The 17370-nt window shown below is 36.1% G+C and overlaps 1 protein-coding gene across 4 annotated transcripts in view; it reads right to left on the bottom strand.

Annotated features, from left to right (window-relative positions):
* LOC145247998 (acetyl-CoA carboxylase-like) overlaps positions 1–17370 on the bottom strand; it is a 248546-nt gene that overhangs the window by 175969 nt on the left and 55207 nt on the right. For all 4 annotated transcript variants that reach the window (XM_080109676.1, XM_080109675.1, XM_080109673.1 and 1 more), the window contains exon 2: positions 12031–12279. In XM_080109676.1, coding sequence (XP_079965802.1) covers positions 12031–12278 — 248 coding nt within the window. In that variant the 5' untranslated portion in view covers position 12279. The remainder of the gene's footprint in view (positions 1–12030; positions 12280–17370) is intronic.

The raw sequence follows: 17370 nt of genomic DNA, 5'->3' as shown, positions 1-17370 counted from the left end.
TAGTTTTTAATGAGGTCAAATTGTTTACTGTGGGATAGTTGACTGCGACGTTTACATCCGGTTCAAATCATACTGAAAAGTGAAAGCAACATGCGATGATTGAAAAATGTTGAATATTTAACTTCTGAAAGTTGGGCAAAAAGAGGGAGGAGGCTAATGGGATGATAATTTAATGGGTCAGTTCTTTCACTAGAATTCTTGTAAACTGGTACCACAGAAGCAGTTTTCCAGCAGTCAGGGAAGCAAGATTCGTTAGGACATTTGTTGAAAAGTTTGGAAAGAACTGAAGCAACCTCAGCGGAGCATTTTTTTAATAGTGCAGCAGGAATGAGATCAGGTCCACATGCTTTTGAGGGGTCTAGGTTTTTTATGATATCATGTACTTGAGAAGAGGTGATTTTCAGATCATCTAATGTGGTTTCTGTCCACAAAGGAAAATTAGGGAAGGAGTGGTTTGCTGGGTCCAAAGTAGAGTTTGAGGCAATCTGACGGGCAAGCATGTTAGCTTTCCTTGTTGCCGTGCAAGCAACCTCATGATTATTGGATAGTGGGGGAATTGTTGATTGACCATTATTTACTACACTGTTGTAGATTTTCCAGAAATCAAGAGTTCCTAATTCCTGTGCTTCGATGCGTTTTCTGGTGGTTTCAGTGTATTCTCTCTTAGCTGTTGCTATTTCTTTCTTACAATTACTTCTACTTGCTATAAACTTTTGTCTGTTTGTACTGGACTTATGCTAGATAAACCTGCAGTATGCATGTTGCCTTTGAGCAATGGTAGCTGTGCAAGTAAAAGTAAACCATTGAGGAGAGTGGGGTTCGCTATAGAACTTCAGTGTGAGAACATGTGCTTCAATTGCTGCTTTGAACCATTCAGTGGTCTCATTTGCGCAGTTCTGCAGGAAAAGAAAAGATATTTCCTCATGGGGTATTCTTGATGTGATCTCTAATGGCATCCCAGTCAGCCTTATTGTAGTACCTTGTCATTTTGAGCAATGGCTCTTCAACTTTGGGTTGAGAGTTTAAAGTGAGGACTATCATTATCACAGCATGATCAGCATTCCCAATTGAGCAATAGGCATTTGTTATACAATGTTCAGGAACTGTTGTCAGAAACAGGCCCAGAAGTGAGGCTTGCTGGTCCTGACGATCTGGGAGATAGGTTGGAAACGTGACTGTGTTAAGGAATGGGATTTAGAAAAGTTATGAATGATGCTACCAGCTGTCTGTGTAGTTAGAGAAGCCAAGCCAATTATTGTGGTGGACATTAAAGTCACCAAATATATATGTATTTGGGCACTAGTGTCAAGGGAGAGTGGTACATCTATGCTGTCAGAGATATGATTCATTAGAGTACAGTCCTGAATCGAAAATAAGTAAATAGCTAATGCTACGTTGTAAAGTTAGTCTAAAGCACACAAAAGCCTAATCATCTGATTCTAGTTTAGATTCCCTAATCATGGGGAGGGTGTTACGAATATAGACTAAGTCCGTGCATGTATCTGTCAGTTCTTACGACATAGTGAAAGATAACCAAACATATTAAAATGGTTAGAGCGGATGGAGGAGTGCAAGTTAGTTTCGATTAGTGCTAAGATATCCAGAGAGTTTGCTAGGAGAAATGATTCTACATCATCTAAGTTGGTTCTAAGTCCATAGATATTTGTAAATGTGAGCCTCAAGGGAGGAGGCAAATCGTTGTTTGAATCTGTGTCTGGTTTGATCGTTATTTTGGATTGAGCTGTCATTTAATTTTATTTCATAGTTTCAGTTTAGGATGAGAGGTGCTAGACAAAGCGAATAGGTATATTCACTATCATGAAACACAAATAGACCATTAGTAGACTCCTCATCTACAGGAAAGTGGCCTTGTGAATGAATGCAGGGTCCCTGTCGCTGCATGACATGGCACTACAGCCATTCCGATATTATAAAACTTATGATAGAGCAGCTGCTCTAAGCGTCACCAAAGAGTTAGGGCTCCTGTACCGTTAGTCAGAATATACTAGCCAGACAAACTGTCAAACCGGTACCCTCAAACCTGTCAGAAAAGAGTGGCCCAGTTCAATCATGTTAGCATACATGGTAAACAAGCACCCCCAAAATGCCCATGTTTAGGAGTTTAGAAGGGAATGAGGGAGGGAGCATTTATTTCCCTAGTCAGGAAATAAGGATTAGCATTGGGTGTCTCTAATAACTCCCTATAATCACACCTCTGTTCCTGGCTAATAGGCAAAAAAGGAGTATGGAAACCGGCGATAGGCAGAGCCTACCTACTCCTTAAGCAGTTTAGGTATGCAAACCGTTGATTTGATGGAGTCACAAGCTCTAGGGAGGCTATCAACCAGGACTGAGGAGGCCTCCTTCTCCTGTTTGATGTCAAGACGTATGAGACTTAAAATCAGAATTTTCCTTCTAGATGGATGACCTAACAAAATCTAAGAGTCCATTAGCACCGAGAGGATCAGCACCACGCCTGGTTTCAAAGCCAGGTATTTCTATGCCCCTGCATGGGTAGTTAAGATTAATCGAGTTTGTATCAAAGATAATTTGTATCTGCTGTGAAGTTACACTCCTCAAAATAGGATTAAGAATGGAAAATGGTTATTCACATACTTTGAGTGGAAAATGTGGGGGAGGGTGTAGATTTAAGGTTAATATCTACCAGAGTTCAACGAGGATTAAACAAGGTTTGTGAATTAATAAATACATTGGAAAAAATTATAGTCTAAAGAGTTACCGTATGATTCGAAATGAGATTAAGGTGTTAGTTTTCATGTAAAGACAATCACCACTAATTTGGCCTATCTAAGGGAAAGAAAAATATAGAGTTGCTTCTTAATATAGAACACTTTATATATAAATGCAAATTATGGCTAATGAGCATCTATCTTTTAGATAAGCTACAGAAATGTAGGTATAAGATGATGCATGCCTTCTCAATAGATAACTATAGATGTTTAGTATCAATTTTTAAAGGTCGGCCTTTTAAAGTTAAGGACCAGAAGCTAAACCCTTCTCAAGGTAGTACAAAGTATGTGATTTTATAGCAGCGTGAGGAGAAGAGCAATTGGTTATTTGTCCAGTTTGAACAGGAGAGATGATATAACTTACAACAGTACAGTATTAATATACATTAGGATATACAGAGATTTGGGTAGGATTTAGAAGTATAAGGATTTGCAATAATGTTTATCATGCAAAACAGATGCAGACAGTTGTCTTGGAGGCAGAGTAATTAGCTCTTTTAATTCAACATTTAAAAATTTGTGCTAGTTATCTTAGTATATCATACATAAGTAACATATACATCCAGCCAGTGTAGGTCATATTTAAGCATACAAGGAATGATAATTTATGATTTTCAGAAAGAGTGAAGCAGTCTCAGTAATTAAGAGCAGGAAAACTGGTGAATAAGCAATAACTTTGCAATACTTAGTAAGCAAGTAAGTAATTAAAAGTAAGAGGCTTACTTTCCATGAAAGCATCGACTACACGTTGTGTTTAGCTAGGTTTCTAACTCTTTATAGCCAATGTAACATTAAAAAAAAATCCTAAACTGACATCTTTCTTATAAAATTTAAACATTTATATTTTCTGACATTTTAATTGTCTGTAATAATTTTTCTTATGTGTGTAGACTGAATTAAGTGCACATAAAAACTAAAAATTTGGAAATTAAAACAAGCGAGATAACATTTTCAGGTTTATGTTTTTATATAGGTTATTGTTATTCAATCAGAGTTCTATAAGTGGAGTTAAAAGCTGTTTGAATTTCGCAATTTCCAAAGTTATAAGAACCTAAAGCTTAAAAATTTGAGGTTAAAAAAGTGACATCATTAAATGCAAAAAGCAAACTAATTCCCAAGAAATTAAAAAATTTCCTCATTGTTTTTCTATTTGGGAGAAAGTTGACAGAACTTGGCATTCTATGCTCTTCTGATTATGCACTCAAATTGTATGTATTTCTGTAATGTTGTAGACCATTATTTAAAGAAGTGGTACAGAAACATTTTTTTAATGGAGCGACAGAAACATGTGATGTAAAGAAAGTGTACATATACATATCTATTAAAACTTTGTGAATGTTGCTTATCTTGTATGTTTTTTTTTTATGTCAGTGCACAATGGATGAAGTCAAAGGTTTAAGATCTGGAGGATTTGTGATGTCATAAATGAAGTAACCAAAAGATGACTTGCTCCATAAAAACAGAATGTGGATGACTCTGATTCAAAGGGTTAGCTATAAGAACATATATATACAATGGTGAGACAGGCCCTTTAAAAAAATTATAATTAGGCTGTAAAATTTAAATGCGTAATTTTGCCCAACTGGATCATTGAACACCATTTTTAACATTCTTCTAGATATGTCAGCTTTATAGACATAAGTAGATAATAATTTTTTCCTTTAACTATAGTAGTTATCTTGATCACATGGTCCTGGGTGTTCAAATAAGTTAAAATTTGGATTTGAGGATTTCAAATCATCTGCCATACTGAGGATTCCAGAATAAGAATGAAACGTGGATAATAATTTAAAATAAAATATATGAGATAGATAGAGAGAGAAGATGAATAGTATAGACCCAAAAGGTTTAGTATACTACTAAAACTCTTGGATATTGCTTGCTATCTTGTTTGTTCCCATGCATACTGGATATCACTCACTGAAGCAGGTTAAATAGACCAGGAAGATCATTTATGCTGTCATAGAAAATGATGTCATTTTTTTTTTTTTTTTTTTTACAAAGGCATCACCACATTATCAAGGCCCAGAGGCCACTCAAGGATAAGGGTTAAAGAGTGTACAGTAGAAGTTGGTCAATATAGTAATCATTAGTAATGAAAATTTGGTAAATTTAATAACTTATATGGAACGGATCATCAAGAACTTATTTACTTTAGACTTGAACACAGCCATATTGTAGTCAGCCGGAAAGCAGGAAAACGGAAGACAATTCCACAGGCGTGCAGTTCTAAGAAAGAAGCTTTGTTCATGGAATCTACGTTTAGGTTTAAGCACAGATAAAGAGTGGGGGAAATTATTGATAGTGTTTACAGCTAGACGAGTGTTTCTTGTGAAAGTTTGGCGAGGGGGGACCATAGATTGAAGCTCAGTTGAACACTTTCCATGAAAATAACGATACATCAGAGACAAACTCGCAACATCTCTTCTGTGAGATAGAGGTTGCAAGGAGGAGAAAAGGACATCTCCTACGAGGCTATGAAGTCTATTTTGAACTCTATCAAGGCAGGACAAGTCCTTTCTAGCAGCTCCTGCCCAGATGTGGCAACAGTATTCCATCCTTGGACGTACCTGGCTCTTATATAGATAGAGAATAGCATCAGCAGTGAGATATCTACTGGATCGGTAGAAAGATCCCACCATTTTTCCAGCGGCCTTGGCAACAGATTTGATATACGTGTTCCATTTAAAATCAGGAGTAATGGTCAAGCCCAGAAGCTTGTCAAAACTTGAGGCCTCCTGAAGACGAGAGCCATTCATTTCAATTGATGACAAATGTGGATTAGAATGTTGATGATGTAAAGAGAGAAGCTTGGTTTTAGATGCATTAAAAGTAACCAGCCACTCCTTTCCCCATTGTACTACATGCTCAAGATCAGAGGAGAGAGAATTGGAGAGAACTTGCTCGTTTACTGTCTTAGATGTGGTACCATAAATGGTAGTGTCGTCAGCATAAATGTCTACAAATGATGTAAGGATATGATTTGGAAGATCATTAATGTAGATCAGGAAAAGAGTTGGGCCCAGGATGGATCCCTGAGGGACACCGGCATTAATACTGTGAGCTTCTGATTTTTGCCCCTCAACTACTACTCTTATGAACCTATCAGAAAGAAATGATTTAATAATTGAGAAGACTTTTCCAGCAATACCATAGCTAGCGATCTTATGAAGTAAACCTTTATGCCATACCCTATCAAAGGCTTTAGATATGTCAAGAGCAATTGCCCTAGAAAGATTGCCACCGTCGAGAGATTTGCTAATCCTATGCGATATAACTGTAAGGACATCTGCTGTAGATCTAGCAGAACGGAAACCATATTGAGTGTCACTAAGAAGGTTATTTTTGTTGAGATGTTTGATTACTTCTGTATTTAACACAGATTCTAGCAACTTACTCATGACGCACAGGAGACTTATTGGCCTGTACTGAGAGGGGGATGAGCGATCACCTGAATTCTTAAATACAGGGCATACTGATGAGATTTTCCAGGGAGATGGGAAACTATTCTCCTTAAGACAACGTTTAAACAGTTTTGTAAGTATGGGCGCTAGTTCAGGTTGAAGTTTTTTGAGTACTATAATTGGAATACCATCAGGGCCAGTTGCTTTACTGGAATCAAGGTTTTTGATTAGCTTGGCAACATCACGTACAGATATACGTATATCACATAGCGTGTTTTCTGATACAGGAGGAAATATTGGGGGTTGGCGGTCTTGGTCGCAAAGGGTAGAATTAGCTGCAAAGTTCTTGACAAAGAGTTTGGCTTTGTCTGATGCTGACGAGATTACCTCAGGTCCATTGATAATAGTTGGGATGGAGCACACGCTTCTGTTCAGGATTCTGTTTGTTATTTGCCAAAACTGGTGGGAACCAAGCCGCTGCTCAGCTACTTTGGACTTAACAGATTGAGCATACAACTCTCTTGCGTTCCTTATTACTTTCTTACAATGGTTGCTGGCAGTCCTGAAAACGGCTTTAGTTTCCATACATCTATTACGTTTGAAGCAGTGGAAAAAGTGATTTCTGTGCGCAATGGCAGCAGCACATTCTGGAGAGAACCATGGCTGGCTGTTAGGTTTTTGCTGAAACTTTACTCATTAATGAAAACAGAGCATAGATGATCTGTGACACAAAATTTCATAGGTTGTCTATGTGAGCAGTGGCCGTATACATAAAATAATTTTTATAGATAAATAATCCAGCAAAATAGAAACATTTGCTTTATTTTACTTTATGCAGTTTTAACTTATGAAATTTTTAAAAAATGGATAACCGTGTGATGATTGTAATGAACATTATGAATTCTGCATATTTAAAATATTTAAATATAAATTGTATTCTTTTTGCTAACTTTTCATATCTTTATTCTAACATACATCAAGTATTTTTACACAGTCTGACATATTTGAACCTCATTTGAAGAAATACTATTTTACAAAATATGTCAGACAAAATTGTTTTAAACATGGAAAGTTATTTTTAACAATCATACCAATGCTGGGCAAGTGTACTACTTTCAGACAATTCTGACCTGATGTGGTGTTGGGTTTGGTAAGATTTCACATTGCAGATTCATTTGATCATGGATCTGTCATTGTGCATTAGATGAGTGAGAGAAGACCGAGTGAAAGTCCAACATTCACAGCCATATATCATGATGCTCATAACAGTTGCTATACAACAACTGGTAATTCCAAATCATTGTTTTCTAAAATTAAGTTTCACAAACCTAAAAACATCAAAATTACACATATTTTGAAATAAGATTATTTTCTATTAATGAGACATTATCCTTTTTTTTCTTTTCACTTTGATTTTTTTTAAGGAACCTCAAAGAAAAAAAACTTCCTGGTTATAGTAAGGGAGGGGAGACAATGTTTAATAATAAATGATAATTAAAAACAATTTCTTTCACTTATATATATACAAAAACGAAAAATATTCCTTTTCATCAGTGAAAAACTATTCAAATTTTTTTAAGTTGGAAAACTGGTAAAAACATTTTAAGTTTGCTAATTTTAAAGAAACATGAAGACAAAAATACAAAAAGGCATTGAAAAAACAGACAGCACACGTAAATATTCTCCTCATAAAATCAAAAAAATTCAATTTTAAAAATATTAAATATAAAAAAGAATCTGTTTAATAAGCACAGCAAATTGTGAATTACTTAAAAAAAAAATAAAAAATAAAAAATAAAGTAAAATTAGCAAAGAATTTTGTATTGGTAGTTAGAAAAAGTTAGAACATAAATCATTTTTATCAAACCTTCTTAACTAGGATTAAAGTGCAGTATCTGTTCGGTTACAGGAGGCCATCCTCCCTTTTAGAGTAGGGGTGAGCATGGCTTCATTAATTGTCACCTAAGGCATCCTCGTTTGTAAGAGAGTACCACTGATGATTATAAAGATATTTTAGATGTCATTCAGCATGCCAAATTTGGGAAGCTGGATTTTCCCAGAAGTAAATATCGACTGTGTCCTATTTTGCAATCATGGAGAGTTATAGAGGCAAAGAAAAGAAAATAAAAATAAAAAGCTGTGTATGAAAATACAAATAAAATAAAAAATGGTTAACTTTGTTTATGAATGAACCAAAATGTATCATGACAAAAATTAATTTTATAATATTTCTGTGAGTGAGTGGAGAACCAAAGTAGTTTTCTTTACTTGGCACAAAGTGTACATGTTGGGTGGAGTGGGTTGTTTTAAATTTACAATATAGAACAAGAATTAAATTTACAAGAAAGAGTTGGGGATTTTTTTCCCCCCAAATGCTAAGGATTTATCCAAAATACAAAAAATACTCAGAATTGTGTTTAATAGTAAAATGAAAACAATCAATGAATTAGAAAATAGAAACGAATAGTTAATTAAAGAGATGCCTTTTGCAAAGCAATGTGCAAGTAAGTTTTTTTTTTTTTTTTTTTTTTTATTCAATTTTCACCCCAAACAAGGCACAGTGCCACTTTGAAGTAGGGGGCTACTATTAGGGAATTAATTTGCAGGGTCATTATGAAGGGAGAAGAGTAGAAAGATGTTTGTTAACATTACACTTGAACTTCTGCATATCATTGCAGTTGGGAAAGCAGAATCCCGGAAGGGAGTTCCAAAGACCCGCAGTTCTGGGGAAGAAACTATTGGAGTAAAAGGCTTTCTTGCACCTAGGGATCTCCACTGTAAAGGGATGAGACTTAGTAGCTTGTCGGGTTTGTCGGGGGTAGTTACGTCGGGGAGGTACAAGTGTTTGCAGTTCGTCAGAGCATTCACCATTAAAGTATTTGTAGAACAGGCAGAGGGATGCAACATCTCGTCGATGGGACAGAGGTTGAAGCCTAGATGACAGTTCAGGACCTATCAGGTTGGCGACTCTTTTTTGAACCCTGTCCAGGAGCGAGAGACAAGCAGCAGATGCACCAGCCCAGATGTGACAACAGTACTCCATACATGGGCGAATGGTTGCCTTATAGAGGTATAGGATACTGGCAGGCGTAAGTAGTTTTCTAGCACGGTAGAGGGAGCCAACCTTCCTTGCAGCAGCCTTGGCAATGCTCTCAATGTATCTATTCCAGTTCATATTCCCTGTAAACGTTAGGCCGAGGAGTTTAAAGGAAGTACTTTCAGGCAATGTGTTCTTGGCCATTGCTATTGGTGGTAGAGAAGGTTTCTTGTAGTTATTGAAGGAAACAAGCTTAGTCTTAGCAGCATTGAATGAGACCAACCATTTTTGTCCCCATTCCACTACGGATTGGAGGTCATCCTCTAGTGTTTCTGCCATTTTCTTGGATATGTGTTCATTTGTTTTCCCCTCATATCTGTTATAGAGAGTGGTGTCATCGGCAAATATACCCATCTCCGAAACAATATTATCAGGGAGGTCGTTTATGAATATCAGGAACAATAGAGGTCCAAGGATAGACCCCTGAGGCACTCCCGCATTTATGTCATGTTGTTTGGATGTACGTCCGTCGAGGACAACTTTGATTTTTCTATTACTTAAGAAGGATTTAATTACGTTATGAATTCTTCCAGTGAATATGATCTAATTTTCCTTAGAAGACCATCGTGCCATACCCTGTCAAAAGCCTTAGATATATCAAGGGCCACCGCTCTACCCTCCCCTGTTTTATCCAAGGAACGGTATATACGTTCAGAAACTACAGTTAAGATATCTGCTGTTGAACGGGCTTGCCTGAATCCATATTGTTTGTCAGTCAGGAGTTTAGCAGCTGTTAGGTGCTGGACTAGGACTTGATTAACTAAGGACTCAAATATTTTGGCGAAAAGCGGGAGGAGGCTAATGGGGCGATAATTTAGTGGGTCAGTTCTTTCACCAGAATTCTTGAAGACTGGTACCACAGAGGCGGTTTTCCAGCAGTCGGGAAAACAAGATTCGTTAAGGCATTTATTGTAAAGTTTGGACAGAACTGGAGCAACCTCGGCAGAGCATTTTTTTAATAGCACAGCCGGGATGAGATCTGGTCCACATGCTTTAGAGGTGTCTAGGTTTTTTATAATAGCATGTACCTGAGAAGGGGTGATTTTCAAATCGTCAAGTGTGGTGTCTGTTCGCAGAGGAAAATCAGGGAGTGAGTGGTGTACCGAGTTCAGTGTGGAGTTTGAGGCAAACCGACTGGCAAGCAGATTAGCCTTGTCAGTTGCCGTGCAAGCAACCTCATGGTTGTTTGTTAGTGGGGGAATAATTGACTGTCCATTATTAACTACGCTGTTGTAGATTTTCCAAAAATCCCGGGTTCCTAATTTCTGTGCTTCGATGCGCTTTCTGGTGGTTTCAGAGTAATCTGACTTAGCTGTGTCTATTACTCTCTTACAATTATTTCTAGCTTCTATAAACTTCTGTTTATTTGAGCTGGACTTATGTCGGTTGAATCTGCGGAACGCATGCTGCCTTTGACAAATGGCAGCTGCACAAGCAGAAGTAAACCATTGGGAGGAGTGGGGCTTGCTATAGTATTTCCGTGCGGGAACATGTGCTTCAATAGCAGTTTTGAACCATTCAGTTGTCTCATTTGCACACTGTTCCGCTGGAAGAGTAAAGATATTTTGCCATGGGGCATCTCTGATGAGCTCCCTGATGGCTTCCCAATCAGCCTTTTTGTAATACCTCGTTGTTTTGAGTAGTTAATCTTATATAGATTGTATAGATATGATTAGTATATTAGAAAGCTATTGATTTCTATTGCAAATATTACTGACATTTTAATCTCACTCTTAGTGCAATAAATATCCCAACACACTATTTATTTATATATATATATATATATATATATATATATATACACACACACACACACACATCAACAGGCCGTCCGGTGTTGCCCGGTCATAAAAAATGCATAAATATTATATTTTAATTAATATAGAAACTGAGACATGTGCATACAAGTATTATGTTGTTTTTCTTGTAAGTAAAAAATACTCAAGCTGAGATCGAAACCAAAAAGACAGTGAGTCAAGTATGATAACTATTAGACCAGCATGACAATTTTTCAAAGATGTTTTGAAACTACTTATTCTTAGCATAAGTAATCTGTAATGTGAACTATTTACGTATGCACATTCATGAAACAGTAAGCAAACAGATAAAAATCTGATTACTCCCACAGACTATTTTTTCAATTTTGACCCCTTAGTAGCCATTTTTTCCAGATGAAAATAAATGATTTTCTGTGAGTAACGGTCCTTGAAAAACTTCTGAAACGATATATAGATGATTTGGACCTGTGGAACAAATTAGATTTGGTTTTTAGTTGATAAAAATAGCAGCTAAAGGATCAAAATTGAGAAAAATTGGAACTTGGCCGGTGAAAGTCAATTTAAAGTGTTCTATTCATCCACAAATATACATTTATAGATTAAATGTTATTTTTGAACTTTTTATATGCGTATGGACGTGGCTCAGAGCGTAATGAATAAGGCTGGAGAGCTATATGTTTTGGTTTCAATTCTAGTTGATGGCACTTAAGTTATATTTATTTTACTTTTGAAATCAGTATTGTATATTGGATACAATATAATAGAGAATTGACTATAATCATAAATACAAAATCTGCATAAATTAAAATATATCTAAGCATATTTTACGATCGGGCAATAGGAACAAAGATGACATTCCCTCACAAATGCAAGCATCTTACGCAACAGACAATATAGCAATATCTTCTCCACAAGCAGGACTTAAAGCCTGGGAGGATGGCCCCTTCACATCTAACCTATATTACACTTTAATCTTGGCCAAAACTTTAGAAAATACTTACCTGAGAATTGGTCGATGAAACATGCCTTCTGCTGAATATGAAAAATTAGACTGCGGAAGATTGGTCGGAAAGTCTGTTGCCACTTCATCGGCACTTGAGTTGCAACTTGCGTCTTCATATTCCGTGGTAAAAATGGGTCCATCAGAAATTTCATCATCTTGTGATGCTGTACTTTCAGAATCTTTTAAATCTTCTTGAGATTCCTCCATCAACACAGGTTGCTGCTGGAGGGATACAGAGCCCTCCATTCTGGAAACAAAAAGAAATGCAATTAGTAAATTCAAACTATATTTGAAAATGCAATTTGATGTTTGAAAATACAATTTGAAAATATATGAACTTTTTTCTATGATATGAAATTGCCAAACTATGTGAATATATTCGAGTTAAATAATATACAGGTTGGGCCAAACATAGCAAACTGAATAATGCTTAAAGAATAACAAATTGAGATTATATCAATGATGGAATCTGCATATAGTTGCATGGTTGTGTTGAACTTTGACAGAAAATACAATATGAACATCACACATGATGCTGACACTACAACAAAATTAGTATATTTCATGAAAACTGAAAATGTTGCAGATGAACTATGAAATAGTCCAAGAGATACAGCCATAGATAGACATGAAAGCTACAATACATACACCGCTTACATAGCAGAGTTCCAAGTACACACAATTGTTGCTTACATAAATAATTATATCAAGCACAATTTTAGACACCTGCAAATAGCATCTGGCATAACAATCTAGTGATAATAATCTGGATAGAATTCTATGAAAGACCATTAAGCAAAGTAAACAAGGAAGAAGTTTTCAAGAAAAAGTTGTTTTTTTTATGATTGTTTCAAAAGTTTTAGTATATATATGTATATATATAGTTTGGTTTATTGCGCATAACATTTCAGTATATTATCTTCCAAACCAAGAGAATGAAAAATGTTTTTTCATTGGAGAAAGCATTTACAATAAGGAAAGACAGACAGTAAAAAAAAAAACTTACAATCGATTAAAATTTGTCAATTCAGTTTACATTATACATTGAATTAAAGATCATAAAATAGAAATTATGAATCAACCTAATAGATACAGTACTATTCAACCAGGCATAAACTCAAACAAAACCAATTCGCCTTCTTCCTTGAGGCTTGGATTCATGAATATCCACGGGTTTAGAACAAATTTAGATGATGTTCAATCATTTCTAGCAAACTCCCTAGATATCTTGGCACTAAATGAAACTAACTTACTCCTCTAACCACTTAAAGATGTCTGGTTATCTTCCACTTTGTCATAAGGACTCAGACAGACATATGCACGGACTTGGAGTCTATATTCAAAACACCCTCTCCTTGACTGCAGAATCAAACCTAGAATCAGATGACCAGGCCTTCATGTGTTTTAGACTTAACCTGCAACATATCGTAAGCTACTTCTATTTTCTTTACAGATCTCCCGCTATCCAGGAATGTACCCTAATTAACCAAGTCTCTGACAGCATAGATACAGTAATGTCCATCACAGTAATTGGCTTTTCTCTACTTACAGATGCAGTTAGTAGCATAATACATAGCTTCTCTATATCTCATTCCCTATCACAGACAGTTACGTTTACATCCCCCAGATACAATAACAAGTCTCACTTCTAGATCTATTGCATACCCCAGTTCCCAATGATTGAGTAACAAATGCCCATAGCACACTTGGGAATGCTGATCATGCTGTGATAATGGTAGAAATCACCCTAAACTCTCAACCCAAAGCTGAATAGCGATTGCTTACAATGACAAGATACTATAAGAAGGCTGACTGGGATGCCATCAGGGATCTGAGATATTTTTCTCTTCCTGCAAACAGTGTGCAAATGAGACCACTGACTGGTTCAAAGCAACAATTAAAGCACGTTCCCACACAGACGTTCTATAGCAAACCCCGCTTTCATCAATGATTTACTTCTACTCTGCATCTGCCACTGCTCGAAGGTAACATGCATACCAAAGATTTATCCAACATAAATCCAGTACAGACAGACAGAAGTTTATAGAAGCTAGAAGTAATTGTAAGAAAGAAACAGTGACAGCTACACTGAAACCACCAGAAAATGCATTGAAGCGAAGAAATTAGGAATCATGATTTCCGGAAAATCTATAACAGTGTAGTAAATAATGGTCAATCAACATTTCCCCCACTATCCAACAATCATAACTTTGCTTGCACGGCAACATGAAAGACTAACATGCTTGCCCATCAGTTTGCCTCAAACTTTACTTTGGACCCAGCAACCATTCCCTCCCTGATTTTCTCTTCACAGACAGAAACCATGCTAGATGATCTGAAAGTCACTCCTTCTCAAGTGCATGATATAAAAAAACCTAGACACCTCAAAAGCATGTCGACCTGATCTCATCTCTGCTGCACTATTAAAAAAACGCTCCGCTGAGGTCGCTCCAGTTCTCTCCAAACTTTTCAACAAATGCCTTAATGAATCTTGCTTTCCTGACTGCTGGAAAACTGCTTTTGTGGTACAAGTTTACAAGAATTCTGGCAAAAGAACTAACCCATTAAATTATTGCTCCATTAGCCTCCTCCCTCTTTCTGCCAAAATATTTCAGTTTATAATTAATCAAGCTCTAGTCCACGACCTTACAGTTACTAAACTTCTGCCCAACCAACAATATCGATTTAGGCAAGCCCATTCTACTGTAAATAGCTTAACTAATCTGAGCATATATACCATGCACTGGAAAAAGCAAAGGAAGGTAGGGCAGTAGCCCTAGATATATCTAAGGCTTTTGATAGGGTATGGCACAATGGTCTTATCAGGAAAATCAGGTCATATGGTATTACTGAACAAATACTTAACATAATTAAATCCTTCTTAAATAAGAGAAGAATCCAGGTAATCCTTGATAGTCGTATGTCAAAACAATTATATAAATGTGGGTGTACCTCAAGGTACACCCACATGGACCTTTATTATTCCTGATATTCATAAATGGCCTAATAAAATTGTCTCTGAGATGGGTATATTTGCTGATGACACCATGCTCTATGATATGCACGAGGGGAAAACGAATGAGCACATATCCAAGGCGATGGCAGAAACCCTAGAAGATGACCTCCAGTTTGTAGTGGATGATAACATTCAATGCTGTCAAGATTAAGCTTGTTTCCTTTAATAATTACAAGAAACCTTCTCAACTACCAATAGCTATGGTTAAGGATAGCTTACCTGAAAGTACTTTGTTCACACTCTTCGGCTTAACGTTCACAAGGAACACACGTTGGAACAGATACATCAAGGGTATTGCCATGGCTGCTGCAAGGAAAGTGGGCTCTCTCTATCGTGCTAGAAAATTACTCATGCCTAAAAGTATCCTGTACCTCTACAAGGCCACAATTTGCCCATCTATGAAGTGCTATTGTCACATTTTGGCTGGTGCCTCTGCTACTAGTCTCTCACTCCTAGATAGGGTTCAAAAGAGAGTCATCAACCTAATAGGTGCCTGTCAGCTAGGTTTCAGCCTCTCTCTCTCTCTCATCAACGAAATGTTGCATCTCCTCTGCCTGTTTTACAAGAATTTTAATGGTAGATGCTCTGACGAATTACAAGCCCCCTCAATGTAAATACCCTCAACAAACCAGACAAGCAGCAAAATCCCACCCCTATACAGTAGAGATCCCCAGAGGCTAGAATGCCTCCTACTTAAAATCCAGAACTGCTGGACTTTGGAATTTCCTTCCGGTTATCTGCTTCCAGCTATACTAACATGCAGAAATTCAAGTGTAATGTAAACAGACATCTACTGCTCAACTTCCTACATAGTATCCCTGTAATTATGTCCCAGATAGTAGCCTCCTACATCAAAGTGGCACTGTGCCTTGTTTGGGGTGAAAACGCAATTAAAAAAAAAAAAAAAAAAAATTAAAAAAAAAAAAACATGATTACATAAATCTCAGAGCCTTTAGAATTTGCAGCTCTAAATATATATGAAAGATTAATAATAAAATCCTCACTAAAACTCTAAAATATCTGGTAATATTTTTATTTTTTAAAACTCAATTTTATGTTTCTTTATTTTGCTAAATCAAAGTGGCCAATCTTCAATTTTTTTAAATTGTACAACAAAGACAAATAAAACTATGACCAGGAAGTTTTTGTTTTTTGTTTGTATTTTAAAGGCCAGAAGAAAGGCAATGCTACACTTGTTACAAAAACATTGTATAAGTCTTTCCTCTACCGCAACTATCATCCTACCTACTAACATGCACAAGTATAATTTTTACAGTTTTATCCAGATATGGCTTTAAAATTCATGATTAAAATATTTCCAAGAAACACAAAAATAAAACAATTCTAACCACACAAACATTCATCCAATTTCTTGTAATGGCTGTAACAATGTTTACATTAGTGAAACTCAGCATCTCTGAACACAATAGATTCATAAAATTAGTTGATATTAAAAATGCTTTAGTTTCACATGTAAATTTCAACCAAACATTTTATTTTCCACAAGACTTTGATAATCATATATATATATATATATATATATATATACACACACACACACACACCAAACAGAGATGGCTTATGGAAACTAGTTTCATATCCTAAATGAGAAATAATAGTGAACAGTCTTTCTTTTTTCAAATTTCTCCAATCATTGTTGTTGCAAAAAAAAAAAAAAAACTTAATCTGATATTGAGTAAACTTCCTATTTCTACAATTTCACATGCATATGCACATCCAAGACTCCTTACTTTCCAATTCCCTGAACTACTTACGATTTCCCACCTCCTAAACATTTCAACAGCTTTTTTCATGAAACTCCCTTCACTACCTAAAATTCCACAAACTACCATACCTCCTATCCTTACAGTTATCTCTACTCAGTCTACCTCCTGTGTTAAGATTCTTCCTCTTATTTCCTTAATAAACACTCCCTGAATATGCATCCCTAATCTCACAACTAAAATATTGCTATCAATAAATCATTTGTAATTACTCTTCATCTACCTACCACTAACCTTAACATTATCCTCTATCTCATTATCCTTAAATTTTGGGACTTTATTCTTACACCACAACACGGACTGAGCATATATGTATTAACTTTGTTCAAGTAACATACTTTTCTTGACAACATTACATCAAGGGATATATCTATAATATAAAGCTGAATGTGTGTGTGGTCATGAATAGGCTCCTATATGGTTGACTATTTTAAAAGACTGATTATATATAATGATAGAAAATGTATTGAGACACAGGAAAGGGTATGTTTGATCTGGCAAAATGGTGGTTCATTAAAATTGTGGGGTCTGCGCGCCT

Source organism: Euprymna scolopes, chromosome 26, assembly GCF_053919585.1.
Source record: "Euprymna scolopes isolate OS-2025 chromosome 26, ASM5391958v1, whole genome shotgun sequence".
Lineage (NCBI taxonomy): Eukaryota > Metazoa > Mollusca > Cephalopoda > Sepiida > Sepiolidae > Euprymna > Euprymna scolopes.
This window is presented reverse-complemented; position numbering and strand designations above follow the sequence as displayed.